The 19,243-nt window shown below is 38.6% G+C and overlaps 1 protein-coding gene across 4 annotated transcripts; it reads right to left on the bottom strand.

Annotated features, from left to right (window-relative positions):
• Positions 1-393: 393 nt before the first annotated feature.
• Positions 394-18,952, bottom strand: LOC5567447 (gelsolin). 4 transcript variants are annotated; one of them, XM_021852295.1, is made up of 8 exons: positions 18,738-18,952; positions 11,735-11,809; positions 2,689-3,175; positions 2,411-2,625; positions 1,241-2,356; positions 949-1,185; positions 807-883; positions 394-575 (listed from the first exon to the last, which is right to left on the bottom strand). In XM_021852295.1, the coding sequence occupies exons 1-7, from the start codon at positions 18,795-18,797 to the stop codon at positions 827-829; spliced, it is 2,247 nt and encodes a 748-aa protein (XP_021707987.1). In that variant the 5' UTR covers positions 18,798-18,952; the 3' UTR covers positions 394-575; positions 807-826. The 4 variants fall into 4 exon arrangements, with proteins under 4 accessions (XP_021707987.1, XP_021707986.1, XP_021707985.1 ...); XM_021852294.1 differs by having other exon boundaries at positions 394-883; XM_021852293.1 differs by lacking the exon at positions 807-883.
• Between the last annotated feature and the right edge of the window lie 291 nt (positions 18,953-19,243).

Below are 19,243 nucleotides of genomic sequence, written 5' to 3'. Positions count from 1 at the left end.
TATATTTTGGAGTATGATGATTTTATTTTTTTGACAAAAATTACACAGAATAAGAAGACTGTCTTGTTGTATCTTAAATTTACTTGAAACAATTTCAGTTACAGCAACTATATAACTTAAATAGGAAAAGATGTTCTAGTAGTGTTTATGCACATCATAAAAAGAAGGCATTCCTATTCAAAGTCAAAAATAATTCACATCGGGGGCCTAAAATTCAAAAAAGCAGAATGAATGTAATCCTCAACTCGACTTCGGCAAATATACTTATGACGTGACAGTAACGTCTTTTGTCATGATTTAAAAAGAATAACCGGGAAGCCTTCGGTGTATATTCATGGTCGTTCATGGATACCAATTAACGGAAATTTCGGATAACTAAGTTGGAGGCAAATGCGACTTGTCATGATAAAATATATTGATCATAAATATTTGGTCAACACGCATAGGTCAACATAGTTAAGTACGGATAAAGTTTGTGCGGGTCGAAATAATGTGTTTGTTTTGTTCATATATTACTCTTTTGGCTGATTTTGGTCCAGTATCTGTTGGCGAATACTCTCGTATGATGGTTGTGACTGTGGAAAAGTATATGAATGGAGTGTTACTATTATGAATATAAATTTAGAACACCCAAGATACTTAGTACATGCAGATTGACGAGGGCTGTTCTACAGGGTTAGATCTAGGTCAAGCAGGATCAAGCTAAATTATATTGAGGTTTCTAAGGAAAGTGACATTGATCGAAACTTAGAGAGTTAGTGAAGGCAAACCAAACAAACGTTAGCAAGTGCAAACCCAATTTTTACCCAATTCAACAACAGACGAGCTACAATCGAAACATTCCAACGTCACGAGAGCTGAACAGACAAGTGGTATAAGGGTTCTTAAGAGGAAAAATAATATAAATTAAACTAGGTTAACAAAACGAACGGGGTTTCAGTGACGAACCTCCCAGTGACCATCGTCCCAGGCGGGGAACAGCCGCTTGAAGCTGCGAGGCTCTTCGCCTTGCTTCAGAATCACGATCGGCACCGTGTCCTCGTTCCGCTCCGATGGGTCCGTTCGGATGTACTGCTTGGCCATGTCGATGGATTTGGTGCGTTCCTCTTCGGTAGCTCCGTTTCCAATCCAGACGTAGATCTCGTCGCCACCATCCAGCACCATCACGTCGTCTACGTTGAGGTCCTGAGGGAAGGGTTAATTAGTGTTTCGGCTGAGAATAGATAAAGTTGATACTCACTTCTTGCTCAAAATGTGGCACTTCTTCGACGCGGAGTCGTTTGTTAAACAGGATTCTGCAGTGGAACAGACGAGGAGTCAGGAACGGAGCGCCGGTTGGGTCTAGTTCACGATCGTATTCACCCTCTCCTCCAAGTGCTGCCCAGAATTCTGCGGGCTCAGAGCCCTCGTCAATGATCTGTGGGGTCGCATCCGGTGAGATGGTTCCCACAATGTTAGCTGCCATATCCTTCTCCAAATCAGAAGCTCCGACGCCATGCCAAACATAGGTTCCCGAAGGTGTTTCCAAGATGAATACGTCGTCGGAGGCGAGAGAGCTGGCCGTCTCAGGGAGTTGTTCAGCTCTTACGTCATCCGAGCAAGTGCCACGGATTCGGAAAAGGCGAGTTCCGTCAACATCATAAGTGTCATGATCGTGGATGTTCTTGAAGCCGGAAGCATGACCACCGGTGAAGTTGATTAGCTTACCCTTGAAAATTTTCAAGAAATGCCTGGGTTCGTGACCTTGTGTTACACGAACCTGAATGGCCTTACCGTTAAGTTCGTCATCCAAACGAACGGCATGAATGGCAGCGGAAGCCTTTTCGTCCAGTGAAGACTGCTTACCTTGCCAGTAATAGATGATGAAGCCATGGCCACCTCTTTTGTTTTGGTACTCGTACTTGATTACGTACGAATCACCTCCGAAGAACATGCCGTAGGTTTGTGGTTCAATCGGAACCAGATCGAAGTTTTCTACACGCCAGACCTCAGCTTCACCCTGACCATTATCCGGCATGAATCCAAGAGCTCGACCTCCATTTTTCTTGAACATGTGCAGAATCTCCGGATCGAATTCACGTTCTTCACCTTCCACGGAACTGTCGTCATCCATAGCAGCCTTGATGAGATGGGTGTGATTGATTCCCTTGTCTTTCCAGCTGGCAAAGTACTGCTTGAAGTCCGTTGTTTCCCCATTTTCGATCACACGATGAACTTGTGTGTGCATTGGGTAGCCTTTGGTTGAGATGAACTCCTGTGCCTTGATCATTGATTGCGATCTTTCCTGGGAAGTTGCACCCTTGCCAACCCAAACGAAGATTCCTGAAGCTCCCGCGTCCAAAATGAAGCAGTCCTGCTGAAAGTACGAGTATTAGAAACAGGATTTTGTTCTTAAATAATACGATCTTACATCGGAATCGAGCATGTTCTGCTTTAGGGGCCGCTCTCCTACAAGGTCGATACTCAAACTGCCACCAGCATCTGAGACCTTGTACAGGCTAACGGTGCTGTTATCAGCTTGCTCGTACGTATCATCACATTCCGATTGCTCGGGAACTTCATCGGCCGATCCCTCACCAAGAACGTCGAAGAACTCCTGTTGTTCAGCCGAGCTAGCAAATTCATCTACAATCGAAGAAATAAATTACAGTTTACGAGCATCAAAACATCACGTTAGTAATAACCAACCGAGGATGTGCAAATTTGCGCGGCCCGCATGATCTTGGTCTCGAATTTGCGTAGCGGCACTAATTGCCTTGATCTTCTCCACCCGCTTGGCGCTCGGTCCAACGTAAACGTAGATCTCGTACCCTCCGTCCAAAATGTAACAATCACCCTTGTTCATCGAAGCCAGAGCAAGCGGTACCTGTCTTACGCGAACATTTTTCGAACCCTTGACCTGGAAGAGGCGCTTCTCGCCGGCGGCATTCGTTTCGACCTCGTTGAAACCGCTCTTTACTCCGCCCGCAGCATAGCGAACCCCACCGGGGAAGTAGCTCAGGAATAGGCTCGATTCATGGTCCTGCACCTCGCGGTGCTGAACCGGCGCTCCGTTGTGCCGATCGTCCAGCTGGACGCTGAGGATAGCGGCCGATCCGGCTTCGTCCTGGGTTGTTTCCAAGCCCAGCCAGAAGTGGATATCCCAGGACAGAACTCCACTCTTGGACTGTTTGGTCTACAATGGAAAGTATTTTGATGGAGCTTGATTGAGCCTGTTTGATTGACACTTCTCAAGTCAAAGATAACTTATCTTACATTTTGACTACCAATTCTATTAGGAAGATCTCCTTAGCTTTGAATTCATTTGAAACAATCAGTTCGAATCTGTTCAGACTTTTTGTAACACGTTGGAAAAAAATGAATTTAATTCACAAAAAAATCATATTATAACCCTTTGAGACTCATAGTGTCCAGTTTGATATTGTAACATATTGGATAAATATTATAAGTTTATTAGAACACTCATATATCCTACTTGATGATCTAATAGTGTAACTATCGATAAACAATCAAAAATATATTGATTTTTCTTACTCAAAATTGGGAGGGAGTCATGAGCGGGAAAAGATTAGCTTGAAACGTTCGAAAAGTTCAATTTTTGTGCCGCTCGGATCATCAATTGGTTCATGGAATTACGGCTCTTTTCTCGAAAGTTCTCAAAACCAAAAATTCGTGTGTCCTTTTGAATTCAAATCACATCAAAAGATAAACCTCGAAGCTTGAGCCAAAAATACTAAGAATCAAAGGTGGCGTAGAAACGCTTGATGGTGTATTTCAAGTTAAAAAAAGAGCTTCAGTGAAGTCACCATAAATTCATTATTTTCTCACCAATTTTTGAAGTTTTAGCACCATTATCTTCAAATCTATATGAAAACTTAGTAGAACATCAATTTGATCTTTATTAAAAATAGTTATCCCCGAATTTTTGCTCATTTTACTGAAAAATTCATCTTTGTTAACTACGCTAACGCTAACGTTAACGCTAACGCTAACGCTCTTTTACTGAAAAATTCATCTTTGTTTGACCATAACGCCATGAATACTAAAACGCTTCCAAATCTTTTTACATGCGTTTGATGTTAATTAATTTGTTTTCAAACTGTGTATACAACACATTTTACTTAAAAACTGGTTTTGACTTAGTTGTTCAACAAAATCTACCCAAAAACATAATATTTTTAAGAAAATTGAATTATTTAATTTTTTCTTCTCGAAATTACTTTTTTTATGATAAAACCAAATTTTATATAGCCTCTTGTTTTAAAATCGAATCGAAGAACTTCTAACGGTTCAACAAATGAGTTTCAGCTTAAGAAATAACGTTTGACTGATAAAGCTTTGAAAAAAAAAATGTCATTTTTCGTTCAAAAATCAGTTTTGGTTAAATAACTTGGTCGAAACATGAGAGAGATTCGGGAAGAGGAAAACTATAAACGTCATATGCAGCTTAGATTCCACTGTCACGAAACGTCAAATGCAGCCCGTCGTTTTTATGGCTGGAAAAGTGAAAAGTATTGTAGTCAAAATAAACTATTATTAAAACCTCAGTCAGTCAGTTTTTCCAAAGATGCTGATAAATCTAAACACAAGGCTAGTTGTTTATAATGTCTGTTACGTTTTCTGGCAAGAAATTTCACTCAAAATGACGTTCATGATTCGGTGTGATGCAAACGCTGAGATGGTCATGTGAGAGCTTGAACGGCTTGCGCAAGATTGATGTAAACACTGAGTGGAATAAGGAAAAAACTCAGCAATCGCAGAAAAAGAAGACGAGTCTCGTCTCAGGTTAAAACCATTATAGGGAAATGTGTCGTATACAATAAGCTTCAAATGCAAGTAAAGATTGGACGCGTAAAAATGCGACACTTTGTTTTGGGTGCAACTTTTCATAGCGTCGGTAGAAATTAATTAAATTTTGGGTAATACTAGTTTAGAGTGTTATGTTTATGTGTGCAAAATTTTATCGCGATCTGTCAAGTACAAGTTACAAGATGCATTCGAAACAAGAAGAGCTTCGCCAGCAAATCTTGGGCGCGTCGATCGATAATTAAGTCGCACAGATGGATCGGCAAAAGGCTTGGAATCCACCATTCCACCGTGTCCCGTTGTGAAGATGTTCTAGGAGACGAAGACCATCGAGCGGCGCGCTGGAAGCGGCCGAAACCGAAAACGAAATATCCAGAGGAGGCGCGGAATATAAGACAGTACTTTAAGAATAACCCGAACCTTTCCACCCGAAACGTGGACAAAAAAGTCAATTCGTCGAATTGGTTCATCCAGCAGATCATGAAGCGGGCTTAGCTACGTGTTTTTAAGGAATCAAAATTCTATAATGTACCAAAACTTTAAAGGCACAAATCTCGCGAAAGAAGCATCAAACTACACTGCCATTTCTATTTTAGCTTTGTGCACTAGCAGAAAGCTTAAAATAAGAAGATTGACTTTGTATTCTCATTATTTCAGAAGATTAGTCCCTTTGAAATCGTGAGTAGGGGCACAAGCCGGCCATTGTGCCTGCCATGTTTGGATTCCGAGATGTGTCACCTTAAGATCAGGAAGGCGCCAAACCGGACTGACAAGGGAAACACGGTGGCCGAATTGCTTGCGCGGAAGTTGTACCGTGAGTGGCTGGTCAAGCCAGGCCGTCTCGTCATGGAAGACGAGACATACATCAAGGCGGACACCAATCAAATTCCCGGCCTCGAGTTTTTTGTCGGTACGTCCCGCATAGAGGTTCCGGAAAAGTTCCGGAAGAGAAAGATGGACAAAATCCCGAAAAAGTACCTGTTGTGGCAGGCGATCTGCGAGTGCGGATGGTACAGCAAGCCGTTCGTTATAACCGGCACCATAAACAAGCAGATTTATCGAGAGGAATGCTTGCAGAAGCGCTTGCTGCCCTTCCTCCGCTCTCACCGTGGTCCCACGCTGTTCTGGCCGGATCTCACTTCGTGCCATTACCCCAAGCCTGTAATGGATTGGCACGAAGCGAAGGGCGTTAATGTGGTCTCGAAGCAGGTGAACCCGCCAAATGCACCAGAACTTCGTCTGAACGAAAAGATTTAGGCTATAATGAAGAAGAAGTTGAAGAAAAGCGGAAAAAAACATTCAAAGAAAAACTAGGAGAAATTGTGTTAGAAAGATGGGCAAAGCCTCGCCCGAGATCTTATGAGCGGTGTTAAGAGAATGTTAAAGCATTCAGCTGGGCCGAGGAAATTCAATAAATAAATTTAAGAAGTTAAAAGAAGGATTTAAAATGAATTTTTGGTGATCATTTTTGTGTATCTCATGTTTTCCGAGTCCAGTCTTTAAACAGATTTAGAATTGGATGAGTATTTATGAAGTTATGGTCAAACAAAGATGAGTTTTTCAGTAAAATGAGAAACATTTTTGAGAAAACTACTTTTAACTAAGACTTATTTTGATTTCAGACAAATTGATATTTGTCCTTCGCTGAAGGTCATTTTTTATAACATGAAAATTGACCTTCAAATCGCTTGCGTCACTTCTAAATGTTAATATTTTGAACTCAACTTTTTTTTTCAAGTTTTTTTTCTATGAGATTTAAACACAGAAAACTACGCGAATTTATGGTTTTGGGAGCTTTTGAAAAATAAACCGCAGGGGCAGGGGTTGATTTCTGAGAAAGTGAGAATATCTCTCATTTATCACTCTCTGTATCAATCATGATCCGCAACACATCATGAGAGTATGTTTATCATATTCTGCCACAGCTCTGATTTTATCGAGGGGATAAAAGTGCGTTGAAAATACCTATTTTTATTCAAAAAAATCCTTTGAACTTACATAATAACTTTTAACTTCCAAATAGGTTGAGCGATGTATATTACAGCATAATCTTTCAGCAGAAAATAAAACAATTTCATAAGGGAAGCTATAAAAAAACAACCTTTGATACAACCAAAACTCAATATAAAGATTATGAATACAGTGAGATTCCGTTTTTGGCATGCTCCGTTTTTGGCATGCTCCATTTTTGGCACCCCCCGATTTTGGCAACATTTTTTAACTCCATCAAAATTAGTAAATTTTTGTAAACATCATCGTGTGTTTAGTTTTAATTATTTGAACAGGAAGCCAGCTTCACATTAATCGCATTCCAGAGCACCATCTCTGTCGATATTTCATCAAATTCTAACAATGACTAGAGATCTCGCATGTGATTATTTACTTCTGGATGGTCTTGTGATCGCAATATTTCATGAAGTCATTAATCTCTGTGAGAATCCAAACTAGAGCTCCAACATCTTTTCTCAGGCATTCATACTGTGTAACCAGCCCACTTGAGTCTGTCGGCAATGAATACACCTTATAAAAATAATTCTTTCTGGTTTGGAACAACCCGTTTGAGCAAATCACAAGCACTGACACAAGAGCAATAAAAATACAGTAGTTTCTTTCTGAGTGCTTTGTGTCACATATTTCGTTACGTAAAATGCGTCAAAAAATGAACAAAATCAGATTTTGTTCATTTTTTGACGCATTTTACGTAACGAAATATGTGACACAAAGCACTCAGAAAGAAACTACTGTATTTTTATTGCTCTTGTGTCAACAATGAGAATCTTATATAGTGAAATAAGCGAAATCGAATGGGCCAAAACAGAAGCCGGTAAAACAAGATGGATAGCCCTCTGGTAAACAAATTTTCAACTTCTATTTATTTCTCTTATCGCTCGCTTGTGATTCTATCCATCTTGTCATTTCATTACTTTCGTTACTCCCTTTCACTTTGAGTATAGGTATTGTATTCACCGAAAAAAGCCAATAAATTTTCATAATAATCAAGCAAACTACGTTGAGAATGGCTCCTTTGATTTCTGTGTTAAAATTGCTGTACACAAAATTTATGGTATTTTTCAAAACAGAGTTAACAGCGTTTTATAGGATTTTTTCTTTATAGAAATTTGGATGTGAAGTTCAAAGAGAAATGATTTCAAAAAGGTATAGAACAGTAGTGCTCAACCTGCGATATGCGGTCCGCATGAAGTCCTCATGATCCATAAATGCAACTTATAACTTCGTTGAATACACAAATAAGTTTCTTATCATTTTAAATTTTGAAGCATCAACGCTAGGCATCAACAGGAGCCCGCTTACAATTATCAGAAAATCGCATAGGATTCCGATAGGAAATTACATATGCCCAAGAGTTTGCTGGGAATTCTGAGGCTATGGCTTAGATTCTTGAGATTCCACTGAGATTTTGCTGAAAAATCTTAAGTCTCCCAAGGTATAATTAGTATCCCGCTAGAAATTCTAAGAACGTCCTATAAATCGCAGGAATTTTCTTGTAATCCCTAGGTTCCCTAGAATCCCACAAGAAAACCTTGGAGTCCACTAGGAATCCCCAGATTCAACACAGTATCCTTGAGAATTCGCTGAAAAGTCCCAGACGCCCTTTAGTAGAACCTAATCCCAAAAGGGTTCTGCAGGATGCAGTTAGGAAACTTCTAAACCTAGCTAGAGATCGCCAGGATCTCGTAAGAAACATTTTGATTATTTTGTGTGGCTAGTATCCTTGATTAAAATTAATGATATGGTACGCAGTTCACTTCAGCCAGAGCAACATTAGTATATAATGTTGGATTGTCTCTTGGAAAATTGATCGTCATACAGAATTTCCAGCAAAAACTGAAAATAATGAACGAAAATAGATTAATTTACATATTCATAACATAGACAAACAGTGAAACTCAGTAATGCAACCGATACATTTTGTTTCACATTTCGGGTCATCGTATTATTTCGCATATTTCGCAATATTTGCACCTTTTTTTCTCGTGTTTTTGAAGAATTCCAAATAATAAACTAAGCGACATAACGTATAGGCCAAAAATAGAAATCGTTCATCAATTCTTCTAGCTTCTGCCATAATTTATATTATGAAATATACTTGAATAACGCAATTTATTTCAAAACGATCCACAAAAGTTAAAATACACAACTTTTTGCTGAATTTGTTTCTACTACAGCGATATACTTTTGCATATGCAATGCATGTAATTCCACAATGATAAGAACTGTGAGCTGAAAAGCCTAGACAAAATGTGTGCTTTGCTCGATCGCGTTGTTTCAAATCTGAAGAAAAGTGGTTTTTATTAAGTGTACCTAGTGGCAGACTGAAGTGGGCTGATCACACAGTATGTATGCCTGAGGAAAGACATTGGAACTCTATTTGAGATACCCTTAGGCAGTAATTACGCCATGGAACGCTCATACGGGAGCCCTAATAGCTGGGATCTCGGAAAATATCGACGAAGGTGCCTTGGAATGTGGCCGATGTGAAACTGAGCTGTATTATAAAAGTCTGAAGCAAAAGACACGATTGTATTGAAAAACGAGATATAAATTTTGATGGTATTCAAAAATGTTGCCAAAAACGGATCCATTTTATTGGCAAAATTAGGGGTGTGCCAAAAATAGAGCATGCCAAAAATGGAATCCCAATGTATATCGAGATACCGGAAATTGAAGAAAAAAATGTTACTAGCGTTAGGGGAAAAGCACTAATTGTCAACCTACAAGAATTCGGTGCCAATTTTCGGATTTTCATATAAAGTAGACCAAAATCGTATGAATGGGTAAAAAATTAGTGCTCTTACCCTATCAAGCAATTGAATGCTCAATAAGATAGTCTATGATCAGCTGCTAAGAATCTTGAGATACAAAAGATTGTACGAAGTATGTTACACACAAGATAGCCTTTAATCTGTTGAACGGCTTGGCCGAAGACACCAACCTTCTAGCTGATGAGGATCTTGAAAAATAGAAGATTGAAAATTTAGTTTTACTAGCGCCACCTAGATGATGAATTCCCAATCAGACTCTTCACCGCCAGATAGCCTAATCTGCTGAATATATTTGCCGAAGACACCAATCTCCAGTTGATAAGGATCTTGAGGTAGGCAACATTGGAGATTTTTTTAAATAGTGCCACCAAGCGGATTAATTTCCAATCAGATTCTTGACCTTCAGATAGCTCTTGAGCTGCTGGACAGCTTTGCCGTAGACACCAACCTTCTAGCTGATAAGGATCTTTTGATACAGATGGTTTAATGAAATTTGTCACTAGCGCCACCTAGCGGATAAATTTTCAGTCATATTTCTCATCACTAGATAGCCCTTGATCTGCTAAATAACTTTGCCGAAGACACCATCTTTTAACTCATTTGGATGTTGAGATATCCGTTTGAGGCAAATTTTAGACCCCTCGTGTCCACACTTTTCCGTTACCTGGGAAAAGGGGAGGTGTCAGGGGGGTGTCTCACCCATGGATTGTAAGACTAACTAACTGCATTGACTGCAAAATTTATTTTATTTATTTTTTATTTTCTGCTCTCCGAATTATGGCCATTTAAAAATCAAGATTCGTCTCGGGCTTTTAAGGTTTAAAAATAAACATATGATCAGCTAGAAAATCGCGTGTCCAGGAAAATAAGATTCGTTGTGATTTTTTAACTGTGCTGAGTTTACATATTTGGAGGGCTATGATTAGGGCTGTTCAAAATTTTAAAATGTTTGAGAATCCAATCTCCCATATGTTCCTACCATCCATACCATAAAAATAGTGTTCTGTTAAATTTTCATCTTTCTCGGTGGCCCAAAGACAGAGTAGGTTTATATGGAAATTACTATGGTGAAATTTTGAGATGTGTTCCAAACACGCTAGTACTGTAATGTAAGTACAAACTTATTATCCTATAATAAATACTCATTATTCAAACCATAATAAAGAAATTTGCTCAATCCGAAGGGATAGCAGAAGAGATATTCATGAGTTTGTTTGCTATTATTTAGCTTAATATGGGATTATGGTCCTGCAAACATATACAAAAATCCCAAACAAAATTAGCTCAAAAGGGATTTGTTTCTTCAGTAAAATCCTTCATTGAGGTTTGAAGAATGAGTTTTCAATATGGGATGATAAGTTTGTACTTACATTGCAGTACTAGCGTGTTTGGAATATTTATATAATTTCTCCATAGTAATTTTCATATAAACCTATTCTGTCTTTGGGCCACCTGTAAATCATCACCTAGAAAGCTGAAAATTTCACAAAAAACTATTTTTATGGTAAGGATGGTAAGGAGCATATGGGAGATTGGATTTTCAAACATTTTTAATATTTGAATCACCCTAGCTATGATGTTGCTATGCGATACATATTCAATAAAAGCCATGCTAAAGTTTTAAAACGAACGTTGGTTGTTCATGGAAATGGGTATACAAAGATTTAGGGTATATACAATCGAAGTATTATCGAAGGCTATTTCATACACTCTTTACAATAATTTTTATGAGCGAGTATAATCAATAATTATTGATGTGAAACCAAAAAGTTCAATTTCCAAGCAAATGTGCAATTTACTGAACAATACACAGTTTTTTTTTCTCAAAACTGCACGTGTTACAAAAATTTTGATGACAGATTCAAAATCGGCGGATCAAACGCAATCAAATCCATTGCAAATGGTCAAAGTGCGTGAAACACTGTTGCCTAGTATTATTGGATCTGAATGTTTGATTTTTCTACTTATCCTGTTTACCATTTACTGAAGAATTTTCCACAATTTTAATCCATAAAATTGCAGGCTATCTAAAAATTTAACCAATTCAATAGTAAATTTTCGAGCAAAGATAGCTCCATTCGGTTTCTGCATATCACCGAAAATCTGAACTACATATGATTCATACGATATGAGTTAATACTTACATTCAAGACGATGTACGAATCGCCGGTGTGGAATTTCCCATAGGAGGTTTTCGCCACTGGAACGGGTTCGAAGTTCTGAAACGAGACGATCGGATAGAGAGATGGTTAGTGACGCGTTACGAGTGATTGTCATTGGATATCAAAGTGTATACAGTCCCGTACAAAAGTTTGGGGTTATCGCACTGAAATTTTTTTTATTTTTTATCTCTGTGATAGCACGTCTTATTTATGCTCTCTAACAATTATTCGATAGGGCTTAGTTAAATCTTACATCATATATATTGAGAACATTTTTCTTTAATTGTTTTTCTACTAAATTATTAGAACCGTGATAGGAATAGGAATAGGAACCTTAACACTTGCGAAACTTGGAGGAAAAATCTTAAAACTATTCAAAATCAATAAAACAGCCGTTTAAGTAATCGTGTGAATATTTTGGGTCACTTCTCAGTACGGTGCATGTAACGTGTAAAAGTTTTCGATCACCTGCAATGCAATGATTTACATATTTTTGTTAATATCTCTACCAACCTTCGATTACATTCGATAGTCTATAGCTTATTTGAATCTAAATAATAGTGCGGACATACCAATAAGATTTTACAGAATTTTCATGTTTTTAAGTTCTAGTGATTCCAAACTTTTGCGGTTCTGAGGAAATTAGCCATGTTTTTTTCAGTGCATTTTAACAAAATTAAAAAAAGTTTCGATGCAAATATCTATAAAGTTAGAGTGACTCATTGCTTTTTGAATGAACCATAGAGAACTATACTGCCCATAAATGCATGTCAGTTCCATGCTCGGTTTCCTATGCACATGGGACAATTATGCGTTAATGGACAGTATAGTTAGACGTGTTATCACAGATATTTGGACAAAACACTTTATATTTTTATACAGGGGGTGACCCCAATTTTTTGCACGGAAGTGTATATGGACGATCGTTTGGGTTTTACATGGGTTAACTAACTGGAAGGCGGGAGAGTGAATGGTCGCCATTCATTTATGCCGCACTGATTGCGGTTGGTCCAGGGGGAGTACGCCTGTCGTACGGAAGTCTTCAACCCGCTGCGCGTTCGTCGTCAGTTGAGCGGAAAGGTTTTAGTCATTCTTTTGATGAGTGGGTCTTGTCGTAGCTTCCAAGGCCGTTATCGTAAATTTAATTTGATTCAAGTTAGGTTTACCCGTACGCTTTTATATCTGGTGGTTCTATTTGACTTGGTTTCAAAATTTGTACACAAACGTTAACTGGTTTGAGGAGTTAACCCGTATAGGCCTGAGTGAAAGAAAAATTACTAAAACTCTCACCGCTCAGCAAATACTTAACGGATTTCATTTATTTTTTGTCAGTATACCCGTACACATATCTAGTTTCTAAAAGTGGTCAAAGGATCTCGGGAATGTTCTTGTGGCCGGAGTTATTGCGGTGGACCACTGGGTCAGGTCGGGTGACAAGGGTTCTGTGCTTCTGTGCCCCTGAAGGTAAGCAAATTTCAAGTCACAGATAATTTCCAGAACCGACTATAATGTGGCCACTATATAAAGGAGTTTTAAAAAAATCGCATCAGCGTAAACCTTCTGATAATCGATTAAATTGAATAATTATGTCAACTGCAGTTGATAGATTCTACAAATGATCATTTTCGGGTCCCCGGGATGCCTCAAATTTATGATAAATTGCACAATTCGTATCTTAAGATATGTGTCAAGCTTATGGGAACACATTTTAGTGAACTATTTTGTTCGAACTATACTTATAGAGATTTTAAACGGTTCAATACCTAACAAATCTAGAGCCGGTTCTCCAGCACGGTAAAAAATCAGCACGTTCGATTGAATAGATTGATCACTTGACTCAATTCAAAACACCAATCACCATGATTTGAAGAGTTTCAACTTTGGATTTGCTCTACTGTCTCTAGAACTAGACTCTGAAGTGAAAAGTCGTTGATTTTGAACATCATGTCTTTTGTATGAGAGCAATCATTGACAGCTCGTTGTAGAAAGTGATTGAGGTCAATTCAATCCCTTTCAACAGATGCGAGTTGGTGTCGAGGTAAGACACTAGACTTGCACGCCGAAGGTTGGTGCTTCAAATCTGGGTCAGGCGGAAATGTTGGTTTTAACTTTTTTTTTATTTCAAATCAAAACATGCAACGTTGTATTCAAGTGCTGTTACCTTGATTTTGTCAAGATTCAACAGTAGTGCAAATCCAAGTGCAGAACTATTGATAGCATGGTGCTTATTTTTTACCGGCATTGAATCCGAGTGGCCGCATCTGGTACACTCTAAACGGTGCAAAACTATTTATTTATAATTTTGTATATCAGATCATACTGATTTATGTAAATTGATGATTGCCATTGGAAATAAACAAAGATAACTTGGCATGTTCCAAAAAATCGCCTTTTTCTACCCGACTTGATCCAGTAACCAACAGCAATAACTCCGGCTACAGGAGTTTTCCCGAGTGCCTCTGGCCACTTCTAGAAACTAGATATGTGGGCCAGTATACTGACAAACAAATATTTGAATCCGTTAAGGGTTTTAGTATTTTTGCTTTCACTCAGGCCTATATGGGTTAACGGTGGTGCACTCAATGGAAAACCTTTATATTATCTTATCTCGCTATCATTGTTTGGATTGCTACTATGGGATAGCAAAATGCTGTTCGTGATACAAACTGTTCTAAAGATAAAGATATCAAAATTGATAGCTTGCTGTATTTTTGGATGGGATCAAAATCCACAAGCTAGACAGTTTTTCAAGGGCCATATTTAGTATTATGATATCATATTATACTTCCTAGTATGCACCCTCAGAAAGCGTTTCAAAAACTTCTGATCAATAAATGAAAAGCTTCTTCAGAAATGCCACGTCCTTCTGTTTGCTTACGATGGATCTTTTCAGATAGATGAAAATACTGTGCTCTGACCGCTTGGTAGGCATATTTTTCATTTATATAAAGGTATTCCACTAAACAGCTCGAGGGTATAGAAACTTCTGATGGTTTATTTTTGATCTAGTTTATGAGATATTGGCTATTAAAAGTGCAATATACAATGATTTCAGTTAACTTGCATAAAAGTTTGCCAGCTTGTACGGTAATTTATTTGCTTGTTTCACTACAGAATTCAAACTTGATGTGTTCAATAATACTTATCAATAGGGTAAGTGGATTATTTGTCCATAGAAAAAAAACTAAATACTGAATACTTGAATGAAACATTCGAAAGTTTTCGCATCATTGCTTCGTTTTAGTTTATATCCTCACGTTCATTCGAGAATTTTCTTGGAGAAAGTTAAGAAGAATGTTAGGAAAAAATCCTGAAGTATTTTCTCAGTGATCCATGTCTAGAGCAATGGTTGGAGGTGTTGTAATGAAATTTTTGGCCACATTCTGAAAAAAATCCTTTGCTGATTCCTTTTGGATTCTTTTGATAATATTCGAAAAAGATGCTGTTGGAATAATAATTTTTTCTTGCAAGCTATTTTGGCGAATTCGAAAGCTTTCTTCAGAAGACCTGCTGGAAGATTATTGTTTAGGCTTTGGAAGATTTAACGATCATTGACACCCGAGCCATAATTTCATCCCATTTATCCGTTTGCATTCATACAACACGCATGACATTTACCGTTCGTGAAAAATAACGAGCCATGAACGAAAATAAGTCAGACACACACCACCCACTGTATGGCGCCGATCACTGTGTGTCAACACTTGAAACATTCGCTGACCCACTCTCATTCTGATCAAGAAACAGAGGTGAATATTTTCCATATTCTGTGCTATGCTTGCAACTAAAGGGGTGTTCAATGATCCAATAGATTGTAATTAGGTAGTTAAAGGCTGCATTACCAGAATATATGAAAGTTATTATCAATTTTATGCAAAACATAAATCACCAGAATTACTCGATACTGTTCCAGTCTGTGAGAGTTGCTGCTCTTGAACGCTCTCGTGCCACGTAACAGACATTCATAGGGCTCTCCGATAGCGTTGTGGCACGAACTTTTATGGTTCGCGAACTGTTGCTCTCCGAATAGCTGGATCGGCTTATTCTGAACAAAATCCAAACACTGTTATTATTATCTGCATTTGACACTGACACGTTAATGCTTCCAGTGGACGATTCGTCCTTTGAAGGAAAGCACCACACTAGACAACGGACTAGCATGCAACGCCCAGTGGCACAGTCGAAATACGTTCCTGACGAAAAGTTTTCCGGACTGAAGCGGGAATCGAACCCACACTTCTTGACTCGATGTGGCTAAATGCTTGATAACATTAACCGCACGGCCACGAAGCCCACAATTAAGTAGTAGTTTTCGCTTTGGACGAATTCATAATTTTAAAAATTCCGGTAGAATTCTTGGAGACATTGCTTAGGAAACTCTGAAAGAATTCTAGCTTCTACAATTTTTCTGAGGACTCTGGAGGAAAAATAGGATAAGTTTCTGAATTCATGCTGTAAAGAATTATTGGCCTTGTTCGCAGATATGTCTCTGTAGGGTAAATAGGGATAATGCCCCCCAGCCAGGCAAAACGCCCATTTCATTTTCACGGGAATGAGGCTTCTTTAACGCGTAAATATGATTACATATCCTGATTATCCGCGAATAAATGATGTTGCGCATATTAGTTCTTTGAGAAGTATAAACAATCAATAGGAACACCAATAATATCGAAAATCAGCTTTTTATCGTAAAATTTTTAATCCGATAAGCAAGCCTCGTTATAAATAAAGTTCGTTTATAATCGTTTATGATTGCACTTATTACCAAAACTTTTGCCGGAAGGCGACTGCTAATTGCCCCTTTTAAGCTTAGCAAGTGGTGGAATTCTGCTTGGAAACTTTCTACAACGCTGTAGACTTTTTTCTACGGGAGGGGTATATTGCCCGGTTTGTTTTGAAACGTCAAGATTTGGACCGTTTACAGAAAACGTCTTGAACTCATTTGAGAAGCTACCTGGCAAGATAAAGTTGCATGCAGACCGTGACCAGCTAAGTATAAAACACTTCGACACCAAAAGATATGAAAATAATGCATTTGCCGACAGAGTATTTTACCTGTTTACCCTGTTTTTTGCTGAGTTCCAGCCTGGAACTTCCAGGTTGAATCTTTTGATGGTGTTATATTTTCATGAATTGGGTTAGAATTCCCTAGAGGAAATCTAAAAGTTCCTTTTTGATATAAAATAAAGGCTCAAATAATCACTGACTGAAACCTTTAATGAATCTCTGAAATAAATCCTCATGTATCATTGGATGAATTTCTGGCTAGATTATTAAAGAAATCAAGGAAAAATATAAGTTCAATGCTTTGGTAAATCGCTGGATTAATTCGTGATGAAATCATTACAACAAATTTTGAACGAACTTTGACATAGCAACTCGAAATATTAGACATATTTTCTTAAAGAGTTCATTAGAATAAAAAAAATGGAAATAGAACAATCCTTAAATCTCTATATGTTCATTTTTTTTGAAACACCTCTCAAAAAATACTTAGGAAAATTTTAAGAAGAATTTTTGAATGAATTTCCTAAAATAACTAATTTATTCGGCTATCTCAGTCTTAATGTTTTACAAAGATTTTATTTAATTCTGCCCGACGTTTCGGCCACGGATTTTGGCCTTTTTCAAGGTAATTTCTTGGGTGCTAAACTGGTTATAATCCAATAAAGACGAAGCGACTGGATCGATGAATAGTGCCTAAGAGTGACAGACATGAAGGATGTCGCCAGAAGCCGTATCTTTATGGCCAGTACCCGACAGAACAGAGAGCGGTACAGGGCAGTGAGAGCCGAAGAAAAGTGAACCCACCGCAGAAGAGAAAGGCAGCACGAAGAAAGTGTGGTAGCTGATGCGCAAGATAGCATGAATCTGAACGATATGCGGGGATTTTATGCAACGGTCAATGGTGCGCGGCACAATACCGTACTAGTGCCCTCCATGTGCAATGATCGAGAAGGGAAGTTGCTGACCGATAAAACAACGATGGCTGCCAGGTAGAAGATGCTCTTTCAGCAATTTTTGAACGGTGAAAATCGAAATGGAAAATTATGATGACGATCAAGCTGTGGACCCGCCGACCATAGGATAGGTTAAAAAGGCTATCAGCGAGCTGAAGCACTGTAAGGCTGCTGGAAAGGGCAAGATTCCGGTCGAGCTTATCAAGCACGGAAATGAGCAGCTTTACCAGTCGATCCACCGAGTACTTCTATGGGAGGACGAAGAAATGCTCACCGACTGGTTGGATGGCTTCATACGCCCAATCTACAAGAAATGTCACAGACTGGAGTGTGCCATTTGCAGAGGGATTACCCTGCTGAATTCGACGTAAACATTCTGTCCGCATCCTGTTCAACAGACTGAGACCGCTCGATTTTTGTGAGCGCCACTCGAAAACGGACCAGATGTTTACCTTGCGAATAATCCTAGTTAAATTTCGGGAGTATAACTTGCAGACTCGCCTGCTGTTTATTGATTTCAAGGCGGCGTAAGACTCAGTGAAAAGAAAGGAGCTGTGGCTGATAATGTCTGAAAATGGTTTTCCGGCGAAACTAATTAGGCTGATACTAGAGATGGTCGGGTCTCGGGTTTTCAAACCCGAAACCCGACCCGAACCCAAACCCGAGATTTACGTTACTCGGCTCATCGCAGAAAATAAAGTTTAATTTTCCCAGAAAACTGGTCTAATTGAAATTGACCTGGCTTGGCACACACGTGTTACTCTTCCCGAGTAGGAACGAATAACTCGCGCCTATCTATGCATACCATATATTGGTCTTGCTCCACAATTATGTATTGCTCAGTGGTCTAGGTATTGTGCACACTTTAATTTGACATTATTTTGGTTTTGAAGCTCTATCATACCTTATTCAGGTGGTAAGTATTGAAAACTATCTGGTATGGAAACCCCCAGTTTGGTGTTCTGCAGCAATTTTCTTACGCTCGGGTACCGGGCGACTAACCGTTTCGCAACTACGTTACTCACCTCGATTCTCCACACCTCCAGGCCCTTGCTAGTGCCGGCATTGTCGAACGCTGGATGCATCACAATCTTATTTTTTTTAAACTGCTGCTACACTGTGTTAATGGTTTAATCGCGACGCAGCGGGACTGAAATAATTTTTCAAATTGCTGCGCACAGGTAGATATAATGTGTCACAGAGCGGTTATAAATTGTTTTTAGATTAAAAAATTCTTCAGTTCTCGATTACTTTTTCAAATCGACGTAAGTAACTTTCATACGGTTTTGAGAAAATTAATTCAGAAGAATCACAACCTGTCTTCTAAAACTGTTTTGAAATGAATCACCTTTTTAACATTTTTTCGCAGTGTACACCACTTAAATTTTGCATACAATCAGCTCGCGTTCAAAAACTACGTAGTTTCTATTATTTCCCAAAAAAAATAATTACACAAAATGATAAGCCGTTTCATCAAGTTACTTTCGACGTTTTTCTACCAGTGTAAAATCGGCTCAAGTTGTGTTTTGTT

This window comes from Aedes aegypti, chromosome 3, assembly GCF_002204515.2.
Source record: "Aedes aegypti strain LVP_AGWG chromosome 3, AaegL5.0 Primary Assembly, whole genome shotgun sequence".
In the NCBI taxonomy this organism is placed as follows: Eukaryota; Metazoa; Arthropoda; class Insecta; order Diptera; family Culicidae; genus Aedes; species Aedes aegypti.
Note: the sequence above shows the minus strand (reverse complement) of the source record. Positions and strands in the feature narration are given on the sequence as shown.

What these genes read in the sequence shown, in the direction of transcription:
- LOC5567447 (XM_021852293.1), bottom strand. Translation starts at nt 18,797, where the DNA reads ATGCATCCAGCGTTCGACAATGCCGGCACTAGCAAGGGCCTGGAGGTG. An exon ending in TGGAGGTGTGGAGAATCGAG is followed by an intron (nt 11,810 to 18,737) that starts GTGAGTAACGTA and finishes GTCTCGTTTCAG; the next exon opens with AACTTCGAACCCGTTCCAGT. An exon ending in TGCCACATTTTGAGCAAGAA is followed by an intron (nt 1,186 to 1,240) that starts GTGAGTATCAAC and finishes CCCTTCCCTCAG; the next exon opens with GACCTCAACGTAGACGACGT.